Raw genomic sequence first — 19,989 nt, forward strand, 5'->3', positions numbered from 1 at the left:
GTTTCGAAAAAATATGAACAGTTCACAAAGTACAGACAAAATACAATTTCATAAGTGTGAAGTCACCCAACTGTGTAATTGATGTAGTAAAAAAAAAATTATCTCTCAGTTAAATGATCAGATAGCTGTGTAATGTATGTGTTAGATAAAGATGGTACCGATGTGTAAAGTTGTATAAGCAAATACCATATTAGCTAGGGCTCCTTGTGCTTGCCAAACACATGGTACACAAAGTAGGCGTGTACCCCCTGAGGATTAATGAATAATACCCTCAGGTGTTACAGATTGCAGCAATGGAATGAAATGTATCATGGAAAACTTTCTTTGTAATTCAAAAATATTGAAAAATAAATGGCTTAAGTACAAAATTAATCTCTCAAATGCGTGTCCTGTAGCGCTAAATGTGAGTCTTGCTGTAAGATAATTCTGTGGAAGTGTCATAGTTATCGTCCTCTGTAAGCAAAGTTCTGCTGAAGTCAATGTACTTACCTCATCATAAACGAAAGTGAAACGCTTTGCATATAGATATCTTAGTTATTACGCTTATTGCCGTGATGAAGAAAGTACTGTGCTGTAATGTATTGTTGTGCTACGGAAAAGGCTGTCTCATTGTAGCTATACCACAAAAGTTACTACTAAAACATGTTTTACTCTCCAGAATAATACAGAAAAACTGTGCAGATATAAAACAGAAACACTGCAAAAGCAACATTGTAAATTGTCACTCATTAGTAGCGTCATTATAAAATCGTGTAGCTGTCACATAAACTAACCACTGTGTCATCTGGTATCTCACTGAAAGTACTTTAAATCCAGAATGTATTTTCAAGTAAACGAAAATGTTGCATAAAATCTCATTATCAGTACCAGTATATATTCTAAGTATGTAAGCCTTATAGTCATTACGTAATCGTGCAACTAACAAGCAAGAATGTACACACACAATAACACTGAGACGTCTGTTCACTACAACAATGCATTCGTAATTTCTGTTTAAATAAGTTCTCTTGGTTCTTGACTGGATAGTTAACTTTAAAACATAGTTGCATGTTAACAGTTTCTAAGATTGAAAAAGAGTACTAGTAACGTGAAGTGAAAAATTTTATAGCAAAGACTAAGTTAAAAAGCAGATTATCTCTCAATAAATGGTTTTACATGTGAAATGTGGTGTAAGCCTTTACTCTTCCTAGTACGCAGTGTTTCAACTTCGGCGCAATTATCATGTGGTATACGTCGGTAAAGAATACTGGAATTTTTCTCAAGGTTAGCGTCTATGTGATTTTTCCCTGAGCCAACCAGCGCCCGTGGCTGCCTGCGGTGCGCGTCATTGTCTGTTTCTTTGTTGGCGCACCTCGTTATTGGGATTTGGAGGTCTAACTTCTACAAATTCACCTTGTCGAGAGGGCCCTGCTCTGTTTAAATCCCACCAGTTCTGATGAAATTCAGGTCTGCCGTTATGATTATATCGCCTGTCGTCATGTCGGTAGTTCCTGTAGTTTCTTTCTTGTCGGTTAAGTGGTGGAGAATTTCTCCCTGAATTATCACTGAATGGTGGACCGTTGCGTCTAAAGTTATTCTGTCTCCCGTGATAATAATAGTTCTGGTTGTCAAATTGTCTGTTTCTATGATTGTCTCTGTCATATTCATTACTATGGAAATGCGATCTTTCTCTGTAACTATTACTCTGCCAGTGGTTGTCATACGGGTGGTGTCTGTTTTGGTCACGATTTACGTTGTAAGAATGGCCTTGTCGTGTCGAGTTATTATTTCTTTCATCGCGGAATCCTGATGGATGTGACCTGTAATTGTTGTGCTCCTGTTTTCGCGTCCCGCAATTGTCAGTGTCAATTACTAATTCTTGTAAGAGTCCCTGAAAAGCTTCAATGTCGTCTTTGCAACGTCCTGCCAAAATAATATGTCATAAATGTTCAGGTAATTTGATTAAGCAAATGCGGATGAGTTCTGAGGGGCTGTATGGGTTTGACAGGTACTGATTCTTGTGCAACATGTCTTCAAAATATTTCACAAGACTGGAAAATTCAGATTGTTCAAAATGTTTCATCATTATGATGCTATATTTTACTCGGTCTTGTGTAGCTTGAGACCAATATGCTGAGAGGAAGGCATGGTAAAATTCTCCTTCACTGTCACAATCGTGAATGACCGATCGCATTCTTACAGCTGGTTCATTCTCTAAATAGCCACACATAAATTCCAATCTGTGCTCTAATGACCAGTTGGGAGGAAAACAATGAGAGAATTGATGGAGCCACGCTTGTGGATGAATGTCGTTGCCAGAATTCTTAAATGTTTTAAATTTACGTGTAGTAACGAACAGCTTATAGTCAAAATCATCATGTCGGCGAGTCGCATATCGGTCATTGTTACGTCGTTTTGGCGGTTCCATTTCAAAATTCGGTGCACCTTGCCAATTTCTTTCATAATTTCCGAAATGCGCTCTGTTATTATTTTGTGGCTGTTCCGTATTTCTATGTCCCTCTTCCCATATTGGGGTGCGAGTGTCCTCTGAAATACGTAATTCTTGTATTACCTGTGTCAGCTGATGTTGTACTTCCCGGATTTCTCTTTGGTGTTGCGTATTAATTTGATTCTGATTTTGTTTGAATTTCCTAATTTGTTCGCACTCTTCAGTGTCAGTAAAGGCTACAGGTCTTGTGTCATTCAGATAATCATCTACCTTTGTAGATAAGTTAGTGAACTGATCCGAAAGTTCGGCTACTTTCTCCGATAGCGTACTTATTTCCTCAGTGTGTTTTTCTGAACCAAATTTCAGAGTGTCCATTTGTGTTGAAATCGTATCTACTGTGTCCTTTAAGTTTTCCTGAGTTTTTGCAAGTTGTGTAACCGAATTGGTAGATGCAACTGAGTCAATTTTAGCTTGCAAGGTCTCATGATTTTCATGAACAATAGTTTGCAGTTCTTTTATGGCTGCTTCGTGATTCTGTAATGCATTTTCATGCCGCGAAAAAATAGGTTGAAAATGCTCACAAATTTGTGTTTTTACATCATTACAGACTTTTTGACATTTTGATTCAATGTTATGCAACTCAGTAGTGAAATCTTCACGTGTCTGTTCAAGTGTGGTGTCTAACTTTTGAAGCTTTTGCTGTGTTTGTCTCTGATTTTGTTCCATTGTGTCTAACTGTTGCTGTGTTTGTCTCTGGTGTTGTTCCATTGTGTCTAACTTTTGAAGCTTTTGCTGTGTTTGTCTCTGATTTTGTTTCATTTGTTGCCTTAATTGCAATAATAATGTATTAGTGTCTGGAATCTGTTCCTCTATGCTTTTCGGCAGTGCATTTGCACCGGCAACGTTCACATTTTAACAAGCAGAAAATGTGTCTTGACTTATTTGAGAAAACGGAGAGGACGCAAAATCTGAATCTACAGCATTTGTAAGAGTGTGTCCTGTCATTTCGGATTACTGAGGCAAGCTGTTGCCGACCGATCGATCGATAATGCTTCCCTGTTCACTAATTGTTCCACTGCCTAAACCATTATTTGCAGCCCGCTCCATTTCCCTGTGCACAATTACCAAACTACTACTTTGAACATTGGTTAATTCATTACACGATGGCGCTAACACACTGCTTTCGTCTTCACTGTCATTTCTCAGTTTACTTTGGAGCCTAGTATTACGTTTTTCACACGCCATTATTGTCACAATATTTCACACGACAACACAGAAAAGCACAATTTGAAGAGCAAAACAAGAAAACACATTAACATAGCATTGAAAATAATATCTCGTTAATTGCAAGAGCAGCTGCGAAATACTTGGTGCAAATATACATGCATGCCACAACTGTTTTACTGTACAAGAATGAAAAACTACAACTACAAAGGAAATTCTCTCTACAATTACACGCTAGCAATAAACAAAAGCTACACTAATTACACAAACTACAAGAAAAAATCAGAAGATTCCAGTGAGGTATCCTGGCAGGGTCGCCACATGAAACGTCCCCTTAGAAAAATTATACATGACTGTGCTTAAACTGACACACAATATTTTTAGCGCAACGCAATCTGACTTTCAATAATCCCTACAAAAGAATGGCCCTGACTAACATTAACCTATACCTTTCACAAATCACTTAACTCACAAAAATCTTCGTTACTCGAACTACTGCAATACAGCGAGCACCACTACTGCCAGCTAAATAAAAGATTCAAACTGCGGAAGGCACTAACTACTGATAGGCATAGTTAGCAAATGAAAGATTTTAATAGAGAACAAACAATGTATTTACCTTAATAGTGTTGAAAAATCATAATATACATAGCAGTTCATGACATTCAGTCTTACAAATTTCAAAACTCTGCCATTTCTCTCCTCACATTCACCACTGCTAGCGGCTCGCCTCCAACTGCGCAACGCTACGCGCTGTTCACATCCATCTGCCCAACACTACAATGGCAGACAACAATGCAAACTAGCCACAGACTGCACACAGCACAGCCAGTGAGTTTTCATACAGAGCACTACATGGCGTTACCAATAAGAAAGCCTAAACAGCCTACTTACAAAGGACATCGCTGCTGGTGGTGAGCATTTTGAAATTTAATGAAGATATTTTCCTCTGGGGGCATAATCATATGTACCGGGTCCTTGGAAGCACAATCTAATAGATGCATCACTGATAACTCTTCAGATGAAAAATAAATAAGACACCTTAAACAAATATCTTGTTTATGACCATGTTTATTTATTTTGGAGGAAAGGAGTCAGGACATGTCTTTGATCCCAACATAGTGATAATTATCACTTTCAGAGAAGAGCAGCATGTTTACATGCAGCTCTCACTCACCTGCAAATTTTGAGAAATGGAGGGGGCTGACTACGGTGTACTTGTCTGCTCATCTGACTTGTCATTATTCTTCTCCAGGCCATAAACGTGAACCAATATTCCGGTATTCTGCACCTCAAACATGTATGTCCTGGATCTTTATGGGGAACTCTGTACCATCAAAGTTATAATATGTCTTAAATCACTGACTTTGTAACTGCTTGGACGCTCAGAATGATCCCTTCGATCATACTTTCTCTTGCAAGCCAAGACTGACCATGCAAAACAAGCCTAATCTTTTCTATTTTCAACATTAATGCATGCTTGCTTCTTATTATCATCCTCAGGGAGTTTAATATAACTAGACCCTCCATTTACTGGATCACAGAAATGTATATGGATGTGAAGGTGTGGTATACAGCTGGGCTCTTTAGTTGACCTGCGTACTTCCATCTCGGAAAATCGGGCCACAATGGCTGTCAAAGTGGATTCTCGATACCACTCAGCAATCGATGTGCTGCGAGAAATAACGCCATTATCACCCCATATATAGTGCAGAGTCGTAGTCTCTGCATCACCTGGATGTTTAGGGGGGTGATTCAACTAGCAGCATACCACTGCACTGCACTTAATGGCGTTAAATCTAGGATCGTCTAGGACTTTGAGGAGTTCGGTCTCCAAGACAGGGAGGCACACCTCTAAAAACCCAACAGGGTTGCGGTGCCTCCCTCCCAGATTCTCAATCCTCATGAAAGAGATGTGCCCCTCAAAAGCCCTAGCAACTGCTGAGTGTTTTACGAGTGTCATTATGCCATTATTCTGATGCACTTCACTATCAATATTGGGGAGGGGGGGGACATCACTACCACTAGCCACAGGATAATCACTATTACTATCTGTAGGGAGGGGTATACAGATGGGTACACGCACCTTTCGTTGGCGGCAGGGGTGAGCCCGGGGTGTGATGTTCCCATTACCGACTGGTGGGGTGGAAGACCAATGCATCTGTTGTTCTTCTTCCACCAGCTGTGTTGCCCATGGGCACCAGAGAGTGTGCGGTGGTGCGGGGGTGGCACTGCGGCTGCTGCTGCTGCTGCCTCTCGCGCAGCTCTGATTGGGGCTACACACAGCCCAGCATGTCTCTGTGGTGTTGTGCTCCTGATTCCCGGCCCCGCAACCACCTCTCTAGGTATACGGCGCACGTTGTGTGATATACCTGTGACATAAATTTAAAAAATAACTTTAATGATCTAGATCTAAAAGAGTAGTAAATAATAAGGATAAATAATGGTAATTATTTGCTGTAATGATAAAGTTCAAAAATATTCGCCTTCTCCACTCTGTCTCCATGGCTCCTTGCACACCGTCCTCGGCATACCCCTTCCTATGCGTGTAATCATCTAGAAAGAAAAGAAAAGAATATGTGTAAGAAAGCTCAATCTAGACACTTGGAAAACGACTATATATATTATAGGAAATTATTTTATGTAAGAACTACATTTTTTTCAAATTTACTTACATTCGCACTGTGCTTCAGTCCTGTCGACCTCTAGCTGTTGGTCTAGGTCTGCTAACATCCGTGGGATGAATTCTAGAAAAATGGAAAAGATTGAGTATAACATCCAGTATGTAAAAAAAGTTCTGTAGCGCACACACACACACACACACACACACACACACACACACACACACACACACACACACACACACACACACACACACACAATCAGTTAAAGGGTGCAGCAGTCTTTCGTCCAAAAAAAAAACATATATAGCACACACAAAAACTGTTTAAGGACACAGCTGTCCGGGTAGAATGCGGTCCAAGAAGAAATGTAACATAGAGACATTGAACAAATAGACCTTTAAAACACACACACACAATCTGTTAAAGGATGCAGCAATCTGGGTAGAATGCGGTCCAAAAACGGATATACCATAGAGGCAATGAACACAGAGACATTGAACACACAGATGCAGAATCCATTAAAGGGCACAGCATTCTTTATAGAGTGCGGTCCAAAACAGATATAACAAGCATATAATCAGCTAAAGGATGCATCAGTCTGTGGTCTGTGGCTTAAACGGATATTTGAACACTGAAAATGCACATATCAGGTAATTGATCTTCATCTACTTGGGAGTGCTTGCTGCTGCTGACACTATCGCTGCTCCGGTGAAGCCTGATTGCTTCATCATGCAACTGAAAATACCGTAAGGTTGAATGCACTGAACCAAGTACAGAAGCAGAGTCAGGGCGAATTGGGTTGTAGTTTGATTTATATAGGTTCTATGACGTCGAATCATGCTACTAATGCAGTAGCCAATAGGAATGCAGTATTCTAGGGGTGGGTGGGGGAGGGGGGTGCTACGTCATGAATGAATGACGTGGGAAAATCTCGAACTTCTCATTTGATCATTGAATATCGAAATGGTACATTCAGTTACGGACTATCATTAAAATTCGATTGGAATTAAGTACTTACATAATTCATATGTTAGATGTGTGATGTGGGTGCCACATGTGTTCAGTTATATTCACTAGCATATTTCCAGAAGACTATCTGTGGTGCTAGCATGAATGTGTGGGCTAGAGGTTATGACGTCAGGACTCGCGTGCTCACGGTATATACACGCGCCTCATACCCCGTTATAAATGTGTGTGAGAGAAAGCGTTGGAGCATCTCTCTCACTAAGCGCTTGACTACAGGGTGACGTGTGTTTCAAGAACTGCGAGAGACAATCTTCAATTACGTAATGGGATCGTGCAGTGGATGTGTCCTAGAGCACATGGCGAACAAAATGTATACAGCCATCCTGGATTACGGTACTTGCGTCTTGGTGGCGATAAGTACTGGGCCACGTGATGAACAAAATGTATACAGCCATCTTGGATTACGGTACTTGCGTCATCACCTGACGTCTTGGTGGCGATAAGTACTGGGCCACGTGGCGAACAAAATGCATGCAGCCATCTCGGATCACGGTACTTGCACCATCACCTGGCGTCACGGTAGCGCCCTCTGGTGGTAGCAATATATACTAAGTCAGTTGGCGTCCGGATCTCATGGTGAGCACACTGGATGTCGCCATCATGGATTATGTCACAGATGAGGGCGCCCTCTGGTGGTGGCGATGTGTAGTAAGTCAGTTGGAGTCAGACCCTCGTGGCGAACACACATGCATGAAATTTTTTAAATAAAAAATTGTCTCCAAGTCCTTATCCCAGGAATCCTTAGGAGGAGACGGCGGTCGGGCGACTGAGTTTAGTGCAAGTGTCCTTTCCTTCACGCCATTTTCTTAGATTAGCAGCGAAAGCCCAAGTGACCTTTGTTTACTGCCAAAACCCAAACTTGGCGCCAGTTCACAGGAGGAAGTGCCAGTCGGGTGACTTACGTTAGTGGAGGTAGCCCAAGTGACCTATCTTCCCGAGATTTTCTTTACTTAATAGAGATAAGTGGGTTGTGGTGCATTATCCTGCTGGAATTTGAACTTCCCACCATTTTTCTGGGGGAGGGGGCATGGCACTTCCCCACAAAAATTCAAACTTCCGGCCGAATTCCATCTTGAATGACGTCATCGCCATCATCTTAGATGATGTCATCCACTGTTGCCAAGTCTACACGCCGCCATCTTGGATGACGACTTAGCAGCCATCTTGGATACATCTAGCAACAATGCAGAGTGGCCCCGAACACAGGTTGCCCCAATACTTAGAGGTAACTCCAGGTGAGCTCCAGGGAGGTGTGCTGGAACCCTTCCTGTTCACATTGTTTATCAGACATGTAGCAGACAATATTAATAGTAACCTCGGACTTTTTGCAGATGATGCAGTTATCTATAATGAATTACTATCTGAACGAAGCTACACAAATACTCAGCCATTTCGAAGAAATGGAAAGATTGGCAACTTGCTTTAAACGTTCAAAAATGTAAAATTGTGCACTTCACAAAACGAGAATGCATAGTATCCTAAGACTACAATATCAATGAGTCATTGTTGGAGTCAGCCACCTCATACAAATACCTGGGTGTAACATTTTGTAGGGATATGAAATGGAATGATCACATAGGTTCAGTTGTGGCTAATGCAGGTGGCAGACTTCAGTTTCTTGGTAGAATACAGGGAAATTGCAATCAGTTTACTAAGGAGATTGCTTACAAATCACTCATCTGATCGATTCTAGAATATTGCTCAAGTGTGTTGGACCTGTACCATGTAGGGCTAGCAGGTTATATTGAATGTATCCAAAGAAGGGCAACACTAATGTCACAGGTTTGTCTGATCCATGGGAAAGTGTCACAGAGATACTGAAGGAACTGAACTGGCAGATTCTTAACGATAGACATAAACTATCCTGAGAAAGTTTACTAAAAAAGTTTCAAGAACTGGCTTTAAATGATGACTTTAGGAATGCACTACAACCCCCCTACAGTCTGCTCACATAGGGATCATGAGAATGAGATTAGAATAATTACTGCATGCATTCAGAGGCATTCAAACCATAATTCTTCCTGCACTCCATATGTGAACAGAACTGGAAGAAATCCTAATAGGATGTATGTACCCACTGGCGGATTTAAAAATTTTGTGCCCCTAGGCACACCATATTATATGTGCCCCCCCCAAAAAAAACATGTTTTAAATAATAAATATTATCTTATCACTCCACAATTGCCGTTTTGGGTGTCAGCACTGTGAGCTGTTTCCATACTCTGCTATTCGTTGTTCTGAAGGATGCGTCAGTCATCTAGTCAACCTCAATCAAAATACAGTATAATATGGTTCCTAACAGTACTTTGTGTACGGCAGTGGATAAAACAAACTTAAAATTGCATTGTGTTAACACATTCTTCCGTCGAAATGGAAATGAGCATACGGCATTGTGGGCCTGGAGTCCCCCAGTAGGGAAGTTCGGCCGCCGAGGGCAAGTACTTATTGCATTCGACGCCACATTGAAACTTGCGCGTTGGAGATGGGGATGAAATGATGATGAGGACAACACGACACCCAGTCCCCGAGTGGAGAAAATCTCCTACCCCAGCCGGGAATCGAACCCGGGCTCCTTGGCATGGCATTCCGTTGCGCTGTTATTTTTTTTTTAAGAAAGGTGTTAAGTTTATTGCTCATAACATTCTACAGTAGTACATAATTTTCAACTGGTTTTTAAAAGTAATAAAACAAACTAAAATTAATTACACATTCCTTGACATTTTAGAAGAAACCCAAGCCTAGACCAGAATGTGATGTCCGTCATTTGATCGTATGTGTTTTACAAAGATCGGATTGTCTCCCGATTCTCCATGTTCTGAATCGCATCATTGAAAACTGGAGTTCACATGACGGTTCTTCTGAGGAAGTTGGCGTATGTATCATAGTAATTGTTGATGCGAAGTAGCTTGTGATGCTGGTCGGAGATGTCCTGCGCTCCTTTCTTTACTGGACAGTAGGTAGAATACCGCGTGTTCCTCAACCAGTTGACGGCATTGTTCTTCGAGGCGGGGTATAGTTCTTCTTCCAGGTATAAAAGGCACGTTGGCGTTATCAAATGCGGCGGTTTTCTCTGCATAGTTGCTATTTTTTTCTGATTGACAACCATATGTTGTTTGCATTTCCACAGACAACTTGATGTTCATCTGTGTCAATCAGGTTGCAAATGATACAGAAAAGGGAATCAGCCAGATGAATGGAATGTAGTCTGGAGTTTGTTGGAAATTTTCTATTCGCAAAATAATACCACAATTACCTCACTTTTGCTCAGGTAACGGGGGCGGACTTCTGCCGAAAGACAACAGACATGAACACAAGGAAAATAACTTTTCTTTTATGGTCTAAAAATTCAGCAGAGCGTGTAGGAGACAATGGATTTTTGTTATACATTTACTTTTAATGTGTTCTTTTACACGAAACCGTTGAAAATGAAAATAAAAAAGTTGTGTTCTGATCTAAAAATTTAAGCGAACGTCTCATACATGCGTTCAAAATTAAAATTAAACTGTCGTTTTACGATCTAATAACTTAAATGTGTAGCAGATAAAACAAACACGTTCGGTATGAATACGTGAATCTATAGGAAAGCGTAAGAAATGACAATGAAATAGAGATTTTTGTGCACAAACTAATAACGAAATAGAGACGAAAAAACACAGAACTGTATTTGCTGTTACATAATTTTACAGACTACTGTGGAAAAATCAAATTTGTTTTATTATCTAATAGTTATGTAAAGCACTAGGGTCTGTGTAGCTAGATGCTGCATAATAAATATACACAATACCTTTAATCCATGTAAGAGCTGAACAGTGTTGCACTTCAGCTACTGCTCTCACCATAGCTCTTTCTAATGGTGGTAGCAGAGCTTTTACGTATTTATAGACAGAACTGAACTACGTTATTTATTAACACTTTTTCATCTGTGCGTACTTTCTCATAACGTATATTTCCACGATAACTGTACATTTCAGCAGCCTGTACAGCGAAGAGCAGCCTGAGTCATTCGGGTATTGTTCAATATTGTCGGGCGCCTTCGGTCACGTCTGCAGGTAAACGAGGTTTAGTCCCGCGTTAACATGCAATACGTAGATTGTAAATCCAATAATGTGCTCTAAGTTATAATAAAAATCATATTATAATCTTAAATTTTTAAAACTAATATGAATAAATAAGCAAACTCACCAATCAGCAAAGTTTGCATCTGGCTTCGACGGCAGAAAATGCGTTGATCATATCTTCATAGTTCAGATGGTTATCAGTTAGGAAAAAGGCTAAGGCGTTCAATCTCTCCTCAGACAACGTAGAACGTAGGTACGATATCAGTCTTTTAAGAGCCATACATGGAAATATTCTAAGACTAATGTCAACATTCTGAAACACGGACTGTAACCCCTCTTTTCGTAAAAATTTACTCATTTCGACTGGTATGTCACTAATCCCAGTAGATTTCAAAAGTACCGCAAAATGTACACTTTCACTAGGGAAGGAAGGCTCTAAGTCTGTGTCATATAACACTTTGAGTTTGCTGCACATTCAGCCATATCGTCAGGTTACTGTTCTTAAATTTACTGAAACCCGTGAAGGCGTCCAACAGTGTTCTATAGCTTTCCTTCCTCCTCACTAATTCGGCATACAAGTTATCAAGTATTAGGACAAATGTCTCGACTCTCAATTTTTCCCTTCCAGTCAGAAAAACTTCTTCAGAGTCCGTTTCTTCGTCATCATGAAGTATGCGTTTCCGTGATCTTTATATGTGCATTCATAGTTAATATCAGTCACAATCTCCATGGATTTATTTTCATAATAGTCGAACATGCCACGAATAGATGCAGTAAATCCTACAAGTGAGTCATAATTCATGCACTATTTTAGTATCAGCATTTACACTTTGCAATATCAGATTTACACTATTAAATTTCTGGAGTATTTCCTTGATAATGCCCTCCCAGTTTTCATGTGGACTTACACACGCTTCCTCTCTTGCTGACCAACGTGTTTTTAATAAACTTTTTACCGTCTTGCTTCCTGGTTTCATGAAAGAAAGAAGTTTATCTCAGGACTTTCTAGAAGCAGAGAAAAATTGTAAAGGTTTCGCACTACATTGAAAAATAAACATGCTTCCCGACAACAGCTTGCAACACTATAGTTCAATTCTTTTATCTTGGCGGCTCGCGCATGCCCGCCTAGACGCGGGAGATTGCTGCGTTGCCAGTTGCACACGACGCACGCGCCAATAGAAGCAGCGCCATAGTATAGCATAGTTCGCAAGCCTACGTTTAGGGGGGAGCGCGCAGTTAATGAAGTAAAGCCACCACGGCCGCATTAACCCTTTCGCTGCTACAAAGGCGTGCTCCCTGCATTCCGTGCTGTGGGCGATTTTGTCACTGCACTGCTCGCCTGTGCAGACACATTGTGTTCCGACTGCTGTGACACTCTTTATCATTCGATACCACAAAAACTATTTGGCTCAAAAATTAGATTTTTACCTATCTTCTTGACTGATACCTTCCCCCCATAAATGACTTAATTTTGTTTCGATGTTCAACGCAGTTATTATGCAGCATTAAATATAGTAAAACTTTGCACGAAATTTTGAAGAGTTTGCAGAGGTAAAAGTCCATAGAGTATACTTTCCGGATGGTCGATTTTAGTTGCCACAATGTTGAGAATGAAATGTGGACAAGATACCTATATATTTAATTTAATTTAAGTACCACATAAGTGTCGTATGTAATATTGAGAAATATTCCACCTTTCGCGACTGTAACAAAAGTTTTACTTACACTGGGCATGTTTGGCTTTATTTTAAAGCACTTCAGTCAATCAAAAGTAGACAAAATACATTAAACAAAACTGTGGACTTACAAAAACAATTAGGACTTGAATATACCGTCTGTCAGTGAAGTGCTCAGAGCTATGTCAAATATAATTTTGTGTGTGGCACATACAAACAGCATTTATTTGCTAAAACACTGATGAGCCAACACAAACGTTGAATATTGTGCTACCGCAGCACAAAACTACGAAAGGTGACTTGGCAATGGAGGACACAAAATACATGATGCTTCAAAAGAGAGAAACGCTTCTGGTCTAAATAAGTCGCTTATTACAGTTGCAGAAGAGGGATATATTTCAATACCATTGGTAAAACTGCGACTGTGGAACAAAAACAAGAAATAGAACATGAATACCATTGTGTATGTGCCATACCTTTCACCGATGGAAGTGCTTTAAAATAAAGCCAAACGCGCCGTGTGTAAATAAAACTTTTATTACAGTCACGGAAGACAGAATATTTCTCAATATTACATACGACACCCATGTGGTACTTAAATTAAATGAGATATTGTTATACAGTAAATATTATGTGAAATTTAGGTATCTTGTCCACATTTCATTCTCAACATTGTGGCAACTAAAATCGACCATACGGAAAGTATACGCTATGGACTTTTACCTCTGCAAACTCCTCAAAATTTCGTGCAATGGTTTACTACATTTAATGCTGCACATCAAAACAAAATTAAGTCATTTGTGGGGGGAAGGTATCAGTCAAGAAGACGTGTAAAAATCAAATTTTTTGGCCAAATAGTTTTTGGAAATCGAATGATAAGTGTGTCAAAGCAGTGGGAACACCATGTGTCTGCACAGGCGAGAAGTGCAGTGATGACAAAATCGCGCACAGCGCGGAATGCGGAGAGCACGTGTCTGCAGCAGCGAAAAAGTTAATGAAGAGGCAAAGCACTAGAAATTTCATTCAAACGAATAAAATTCGTGAAGTAAGCCACTCCAATATTGTTTATAAATAAAGAAAATATTAAGCACCACACAAGGTTTGAACTCATAACATTTCACATGGCAGCCCAACACCTTAACCGTTCCACTATCTCAGCTCATCAAACACTGTAACTCCATAAGGAATATAACACCTCACGCAACTACTTATAAACACTGTTGGTATGACTATGAATTACTCACACTTCGTCGAAGTACGATAGGAAATAAACAATTACCGCTGTTCTTTATTGCGAAAAAGCAGTTCGTGAGATTGAAACAAACACCTTTCCTTGCTATCGCCTGAATTAGGAGTCTTATTGCTTGTTTGGTTTAATTAATAGAATATGAAGCAATTGGTATAAAGAATGCTTTTTCCAAACTTTCTATAAAAGAAAGTCTGCTATCAAGATATTGCTTTTGTTCTATTACTTTATTTATGACTGAACGTTTCTAAAACTGAAGACACTCGTCCGTGTTCTGCACTGCAGTCGAGATCTGGCAACGTCGTTCTCTGTTCATTGTCTGACTGTGTTTTGTGACGTCAGATGCGCAGAACGAACCTAAACTTGGCCGCCAAGATATATGACGCGCACTTTAGTGCCGACTAAATTCAAAGAATGTGCTGCACAAAGCACATAATGAATGCCTGCGAACCAGTGTAGGTTCCTGGCAATTGCTTGTGTTGTCATATGACTGGCCTCTACAGTCAGTAATATCAATGGAATTTGTAGAAAGTGGCAGCTAAGTTTTCGGACTTGTGTACCGGGTTTGGTAAAAACAGAAGGAAACGTTCAACAGGTTCACCATTCTTATTCACATATCTTAATATGAAAGATAATTGATAACATGTGCAATGTCCGCAGCAGCATGTACTATTATAGAGAAATATTTGGCGTGTTTTATTTCACTTATGATAATTCTTTTTCTTCGTTCAAAAGAAGCTCTATTATTTTTTCACAGATTGTTGAAAGATAACTTGTATGTCCCTGCCCTGGATTTCCATATCGGTCAATGTACTCTGCGAGAAAAGGATCAGTTTCGGCTATAAGTTCTAGAGACATCATAAATTGACCATTATGTAATGAATGGAATCTTTCAACGTGTCCACTTGGAGGAAGTCCACGACTTTCTAGCTTCTTCACTGCTGCAAACATCCTTTCCAACATACTGCGCCAGTGCATTTTTTCTGTCTCAACGTATGACTCGAAATGGTTATCTATTGTTCCAAGTAACTTTTTTCTTCTTAAGAGTGATAACAAAGAATTTTTGTGTTCAAGTGAATTCTCACGATGAGATAAAATATTAGAAATATTTTTCCAATCTGCAATACCATTAGTAGCAATCGTGGCCTTACCTTTGCATAATTTACATGGTGCACAAAAACAGCGTCGGCGCCACAGGAGTATACTAGAAAATCGTGCAAAGTTGATTCACCATTTTAAAGTTTACGATAAAATACATTTTTGTTCAGGTATCTATTTTTATCACCTGTTGATCTACTTGAATTAGAAAAATCACCATTACAATTTTGATTAATGCCATGTTGTAAGAGAATGTCGATTGTTGATTCACAGATACACCATTCTGCAGGATCATCACTAATTACATTATTTCTATTCTTCTCTCTCATGAGGTCTAATGACTACTGTGGTCGCTGTTATGGAGTATCTGGCAGTAAGTGACAGCACAATGTACCTAATATGAAAAACTATGTTTTGGGGGTGTCCGGATATTTTTTATCACATAGTGTATATGTAAATCCGCCACTCGCGTACCATCTTCACGGTGGTTTGCTGAATACAGATGTAGATGCAGACAGATGTAGATTTATGCCGTCTGCAGTAACACAATTGATGGTGGGAGATGTGCAGTAACTTTCTGATCATTCATTAATTCATCACCAAGTGATTACAACACAATTACAGAACTGTCCAATACACTATCAACAACAGGCAGCAGCAAAGTTTCAGATTTACCAGGCCATTCCCTTTCCCACTATCACAGTGTTGTCACTAACAACATCACACACAAATTAAACACTTCACAGCCATTGTTTGTAGAGACGTTTCATACATAAAAGCTCACTTTACAACTGCAAACAAATACTGATACTCATTTTAATAAACCGAAAATAACTTCACCATATGCTCGTTCTAAGTAAAGTTATTTTGTCTATTCACATAAAAGAAATGGGAAGGGCGTGGTAGGGAGGAATAGTCCATCTGTATATCGAAAATCAGGTAGCAGTCGGTGGGGGTTGAAGTCATGTTTCCCAGAAGAATGTGCACCAGCTGCCGTATAGGATGTCTAATAATCAATTTCCATTCCAGCGGTCTTGAACAGTTAGCAGAGATTTGTACTGATTCGGACCATGTGCGTTATTTGAGTCACGCTGTGGAGAGTCGCGAGTCCGGCGGCTTACATTCCACCTAGCTTCTACGTCGCCCTCCACCCTGGCACACGACAAGAGTGCTGGTTATTTCTTAATGCTGCTATACTGTGATTGAGCATGTGTCAAACGTATAATGTTTGTTCTTAATCCACTTCATTTAAAGATAAACATTAATTTTATACAGTTAAAACAATATTTTTTAATAATCTGTCATTTTTACATTCCATGTGAAACCCATTAATAATGAATAGGACATTTTTTGTAAGAAATTTAATGTAGTCTAATTTTGTATTAAGAAACACGTTTGGTAGTGGCCGTAGTTGTCGGGTAATTCAAGAAATACATAAAACAATGACCTTTAAACGCTCCCCTCCCCCACCACCACCACCACTCCCCATACTCCCAGACGCTCACACTCCATTGTTCACGGTTTTTATAGGTACTGCAGGTGTACTAATGTACACGAATTTGTGACTACACGGATTTTCCTGTAATTTTTCTTTGTTGACTGGACTATATGAGGAGGCGTTCATTATATATTCGCCAACGTGAATCGATATGATTCATGTCAACCGCTTTCTACGTGGCACGACTCAGGGTATGAAAGATTTCGGCGCTTTTCTTTTTCATTCAAACACGATTTCAACTTAATCCAATATCTACAGCTGAATAAAAGGGCGAAGCGTTTTTATTTTTACGCCAAAGTCATGAGATTACAATGTCCAGTTGGTGCCACTGTTACAGCTGATCTGAAGACGCTACGCTTTATCTGTGTTTATGTTACGGTCGATTCCCGTTACATGATAAGGAAGTACAGTGCTCATTGTGAGCGAATGAGTAATACTATTGTCTTGTGACTGTGATGTCAGTGGATGGAACAGGCATAGTGAAGCACTAGCGGAATCACTGTGAATTAAACTCTGAACGAATTACAATGGCCTGGACAAAATATCAAATTGTGCTTGCCGTCGTTCTGGTAGTCACCGGATCCATCAACACACTGACAACAAAGTGGGCTGATCGTATGACAGCGAAGGGCTCGGACGGCGTGGAAAGAAAATTCGATCATCCATTCGTGCAGTCATGTGCCATGTTCCTTGGTGAAATGTTATGTTTATTAGCCTTTGAAATTATTTCTTGCATTTATTATTCAAGAACTGAAAACGTCGAAGAACCGTCAATTTTGAGAGGTCGAAGGGATTATAATCCATTTGTTCTTCTTCCACCAGCATTATGTGATATGGTAGCAACGTCAGTGATGTACATCGGACTCAATCTTACGAATGCATCATCCTTTCAGATGCTACGTGGTGCAGTGATAGTATTCGTTGGGATATTCTCCCGCATATTCCTACATCGCATATTAACTATCCGTGAGTGGATTGGAATACTATTTGTTATTCTTGGTTTGGTGGTTGTAAGTTTGTCAGACCTTGGCAGCGACTCGTCAGGTAGCACAGGTGGTACAACAAATGTCATATTAGGTGACGTTTTGATTATTGGTGCCCAGATTATAGCAGCAACACAAATGGTTTTGGAAGAAAAGTTTGTTTCTGGACTTGATATACCACCTATGCAAGCAGTTGGCTGGGAAGGAGTCTTCGGTTTGGTGATAATGGGCTTGCTTCAGATTCCATTTTATTACATTCACGTGCCACCGCCGTTTAGTGACAATGCTAGTTCTAGTTTAGAAGATGTACCAGATGCATTTGCACAGATGGCTGATAACAATCTTATACTTGTTGCTCTGTTAGGCACAGTTGTGAGCATTGCATTTTTCAACTTTGCTGGCATCAGCACAACTAAAGAAATATCTGCAACTACAAGAATGATTTTGGATAGTGTTAGAACACTTGTTATCTGGATTGGTTCAGTATCTTTTCAGTGGCAATCATTCCACTACCTGCAAGTAATTGGTTTCATTATTCTTCTTCTGGGGATGTGTCTTTACAACAACATACTTGTTCCTCAAGCATTTAACAAAATTAAAGCCATGATCTGTAGGAGACAGTCATCAAATGCTGACTTAGAAGATCCTCTTGTTTCTAATCAACCAGCTGATGCACACGAAACTGGTGCAATCAATTGATACTGACACTGAAATTAATTTCAAGTTTATTTCATATTTATGTATATTTATTTGTTTTCATATATATTTTTGTATAATGTTCTGATAGACTTTACACCAAAGCTATGTCTTTTGTACACCCTGTGATAAATGGCATGTGTGTGTTAGTTGTTAATGTTTAGAGACAAGTTAGTGTTCAGTGACATTACTGAACTGTGAAACTGCAGAGAAGTAAAAGTCTGAAATTAATTGTTACAACTTAAAGTGAAGACCAGTGATGAAGTGTGAATATGTGTACCTGGAATTTATTCATTTAAATGTCAAGAAAAAGTTGAGTGTTTTCAACACAGCTGTCTGCCAGCCACAGTGGGGAAAATTATATCAATTAAATTTTATTTGAAGTTTATTTTGTCAGTCCACAGGTTAACTGCTGATGCAGTCACGTAGAGCTTTGTTGCCAGATATATATATATATAAGGACCTTGGTATAGTTCCCAATTTTTAACATCATATGTAAAAGTGCTTTCCTAAATCACGAAAGTAGTTAGCATTTTGAAAAATCTTAAAACTCTCAAGGAGACAGTTTTATAGTAATACATATTATTTTCCTGTTATTTCTCATTTGCTATGATACTGTTTCATATAGCTGACTTTGTGTAGGATATCATGTTTCCATTGATTTGTTGCATAAGACTCTTGCTAAAACTTTCAGCTGTTCATAAAGTTATTATGTCAAAATGGCATCTCCTAATTAGTAATTAACCATGTTTTACTGGTCTATTTTATATTAAAAGAAAACTGTTTGGAGTCATTTGATACTGGCTGCAGGGTTACTCGTGTGTGTGTGTGTGTGTGTGTGTGTGTGTGTGTGTGTGTGTCTGTGTGTGTGTGTGTTTTTGTGTGTGTGTGTGTGTGTGTGTGTGTGTGTGTTATTACATGTAATGATCTCTGGAGGAAAAAAGAAAGATTATGCTCTTAAGAAGTTCTTGCCGTCTATCCCTGTAGTTAATAATTGTTATATAACTTACTGCAGAGTTGTATAAATAATAATTATGCAAAAATGTTTATCCTTCTAAAGTATGGGTTAAATTTATTCTGCTTTTATGTCTCATGAAATAAAATATTTTTTGTAATTGTTGTCTTTAAATCATCCTGTGCCAGGGAAGTGGACTGTAGAGAACCTCCTTCCTTTTATAAAGGTCAAACAGACATTCATAATTTGCCAGTGCATAACAATTGTTCCATCCAGACTACATGGGCAATATCTACAATCTATATTTTTTCTCCTATTAAATTTGAATTGTTTTTAAATGTTTGAAGTGTAAAAATTCAAGAATTTTGCCTACATGGATGTTTCTTTGGGCTTCAGGTGTTAATCATTCTTTAAACCAGATCATTTTAGTGTAATCACATTGTTTCTGATAAATGTGTATGTTCTGCATAAGTTTGA

The 19,989-nt window shown here is 39.3% G+C and overlaps 1 protein-coding gene across 1 annotated transcript; it reads left to right on the top strand.

Annotated features, from left to right (window-relative positions):
- The first annotated feature begins 17,111 nt into the window (after positions 1-17,111).
- On the top strand, positions 17,112-19,672 carry LOC124790426 (solute carrier family 35 member F6). Its single transcript, XM_047257784.1, has one exon. It carries the CDS (start codon positions 17,406-17,408, stop codon positions 18,558-18,560), a length of 1,155 nt encoding a protein of 384 aa, XP_047113740.1. The 5' UTR covers positions 17,112-17,405; the 3' UTR covers positions 18,561-19,672.
- The last annotated feature ends 317 nt before the right edge of the window (positions 19,673-19,989 follow it).

This window comes from Schistocerca piceifrons, chromosome 1 (genome assembly GCF_021461385.2).
Source record: "Schistocerca piceifrons isolate TAMUIC-IGC-003096 chromosome 1, iqSchPice1.1, whole genome shotgun sequence".
NCBI classification, from domain to species: Eukaryota; Metazoa; Arthropoda; class Insecta; order Orthoptera; family Acrididae; genus Schistocerca; species Schistocerca piceifrons.

Coding starts and splice junctions, on each gene's coding strand:
- LOC124790426 (XM_047257784.1), top strand. CDS start 17,406: ATGGCCTGGACAAAATATCAAATTGTGCTTGCCGTCGTTCTGGTAGTC.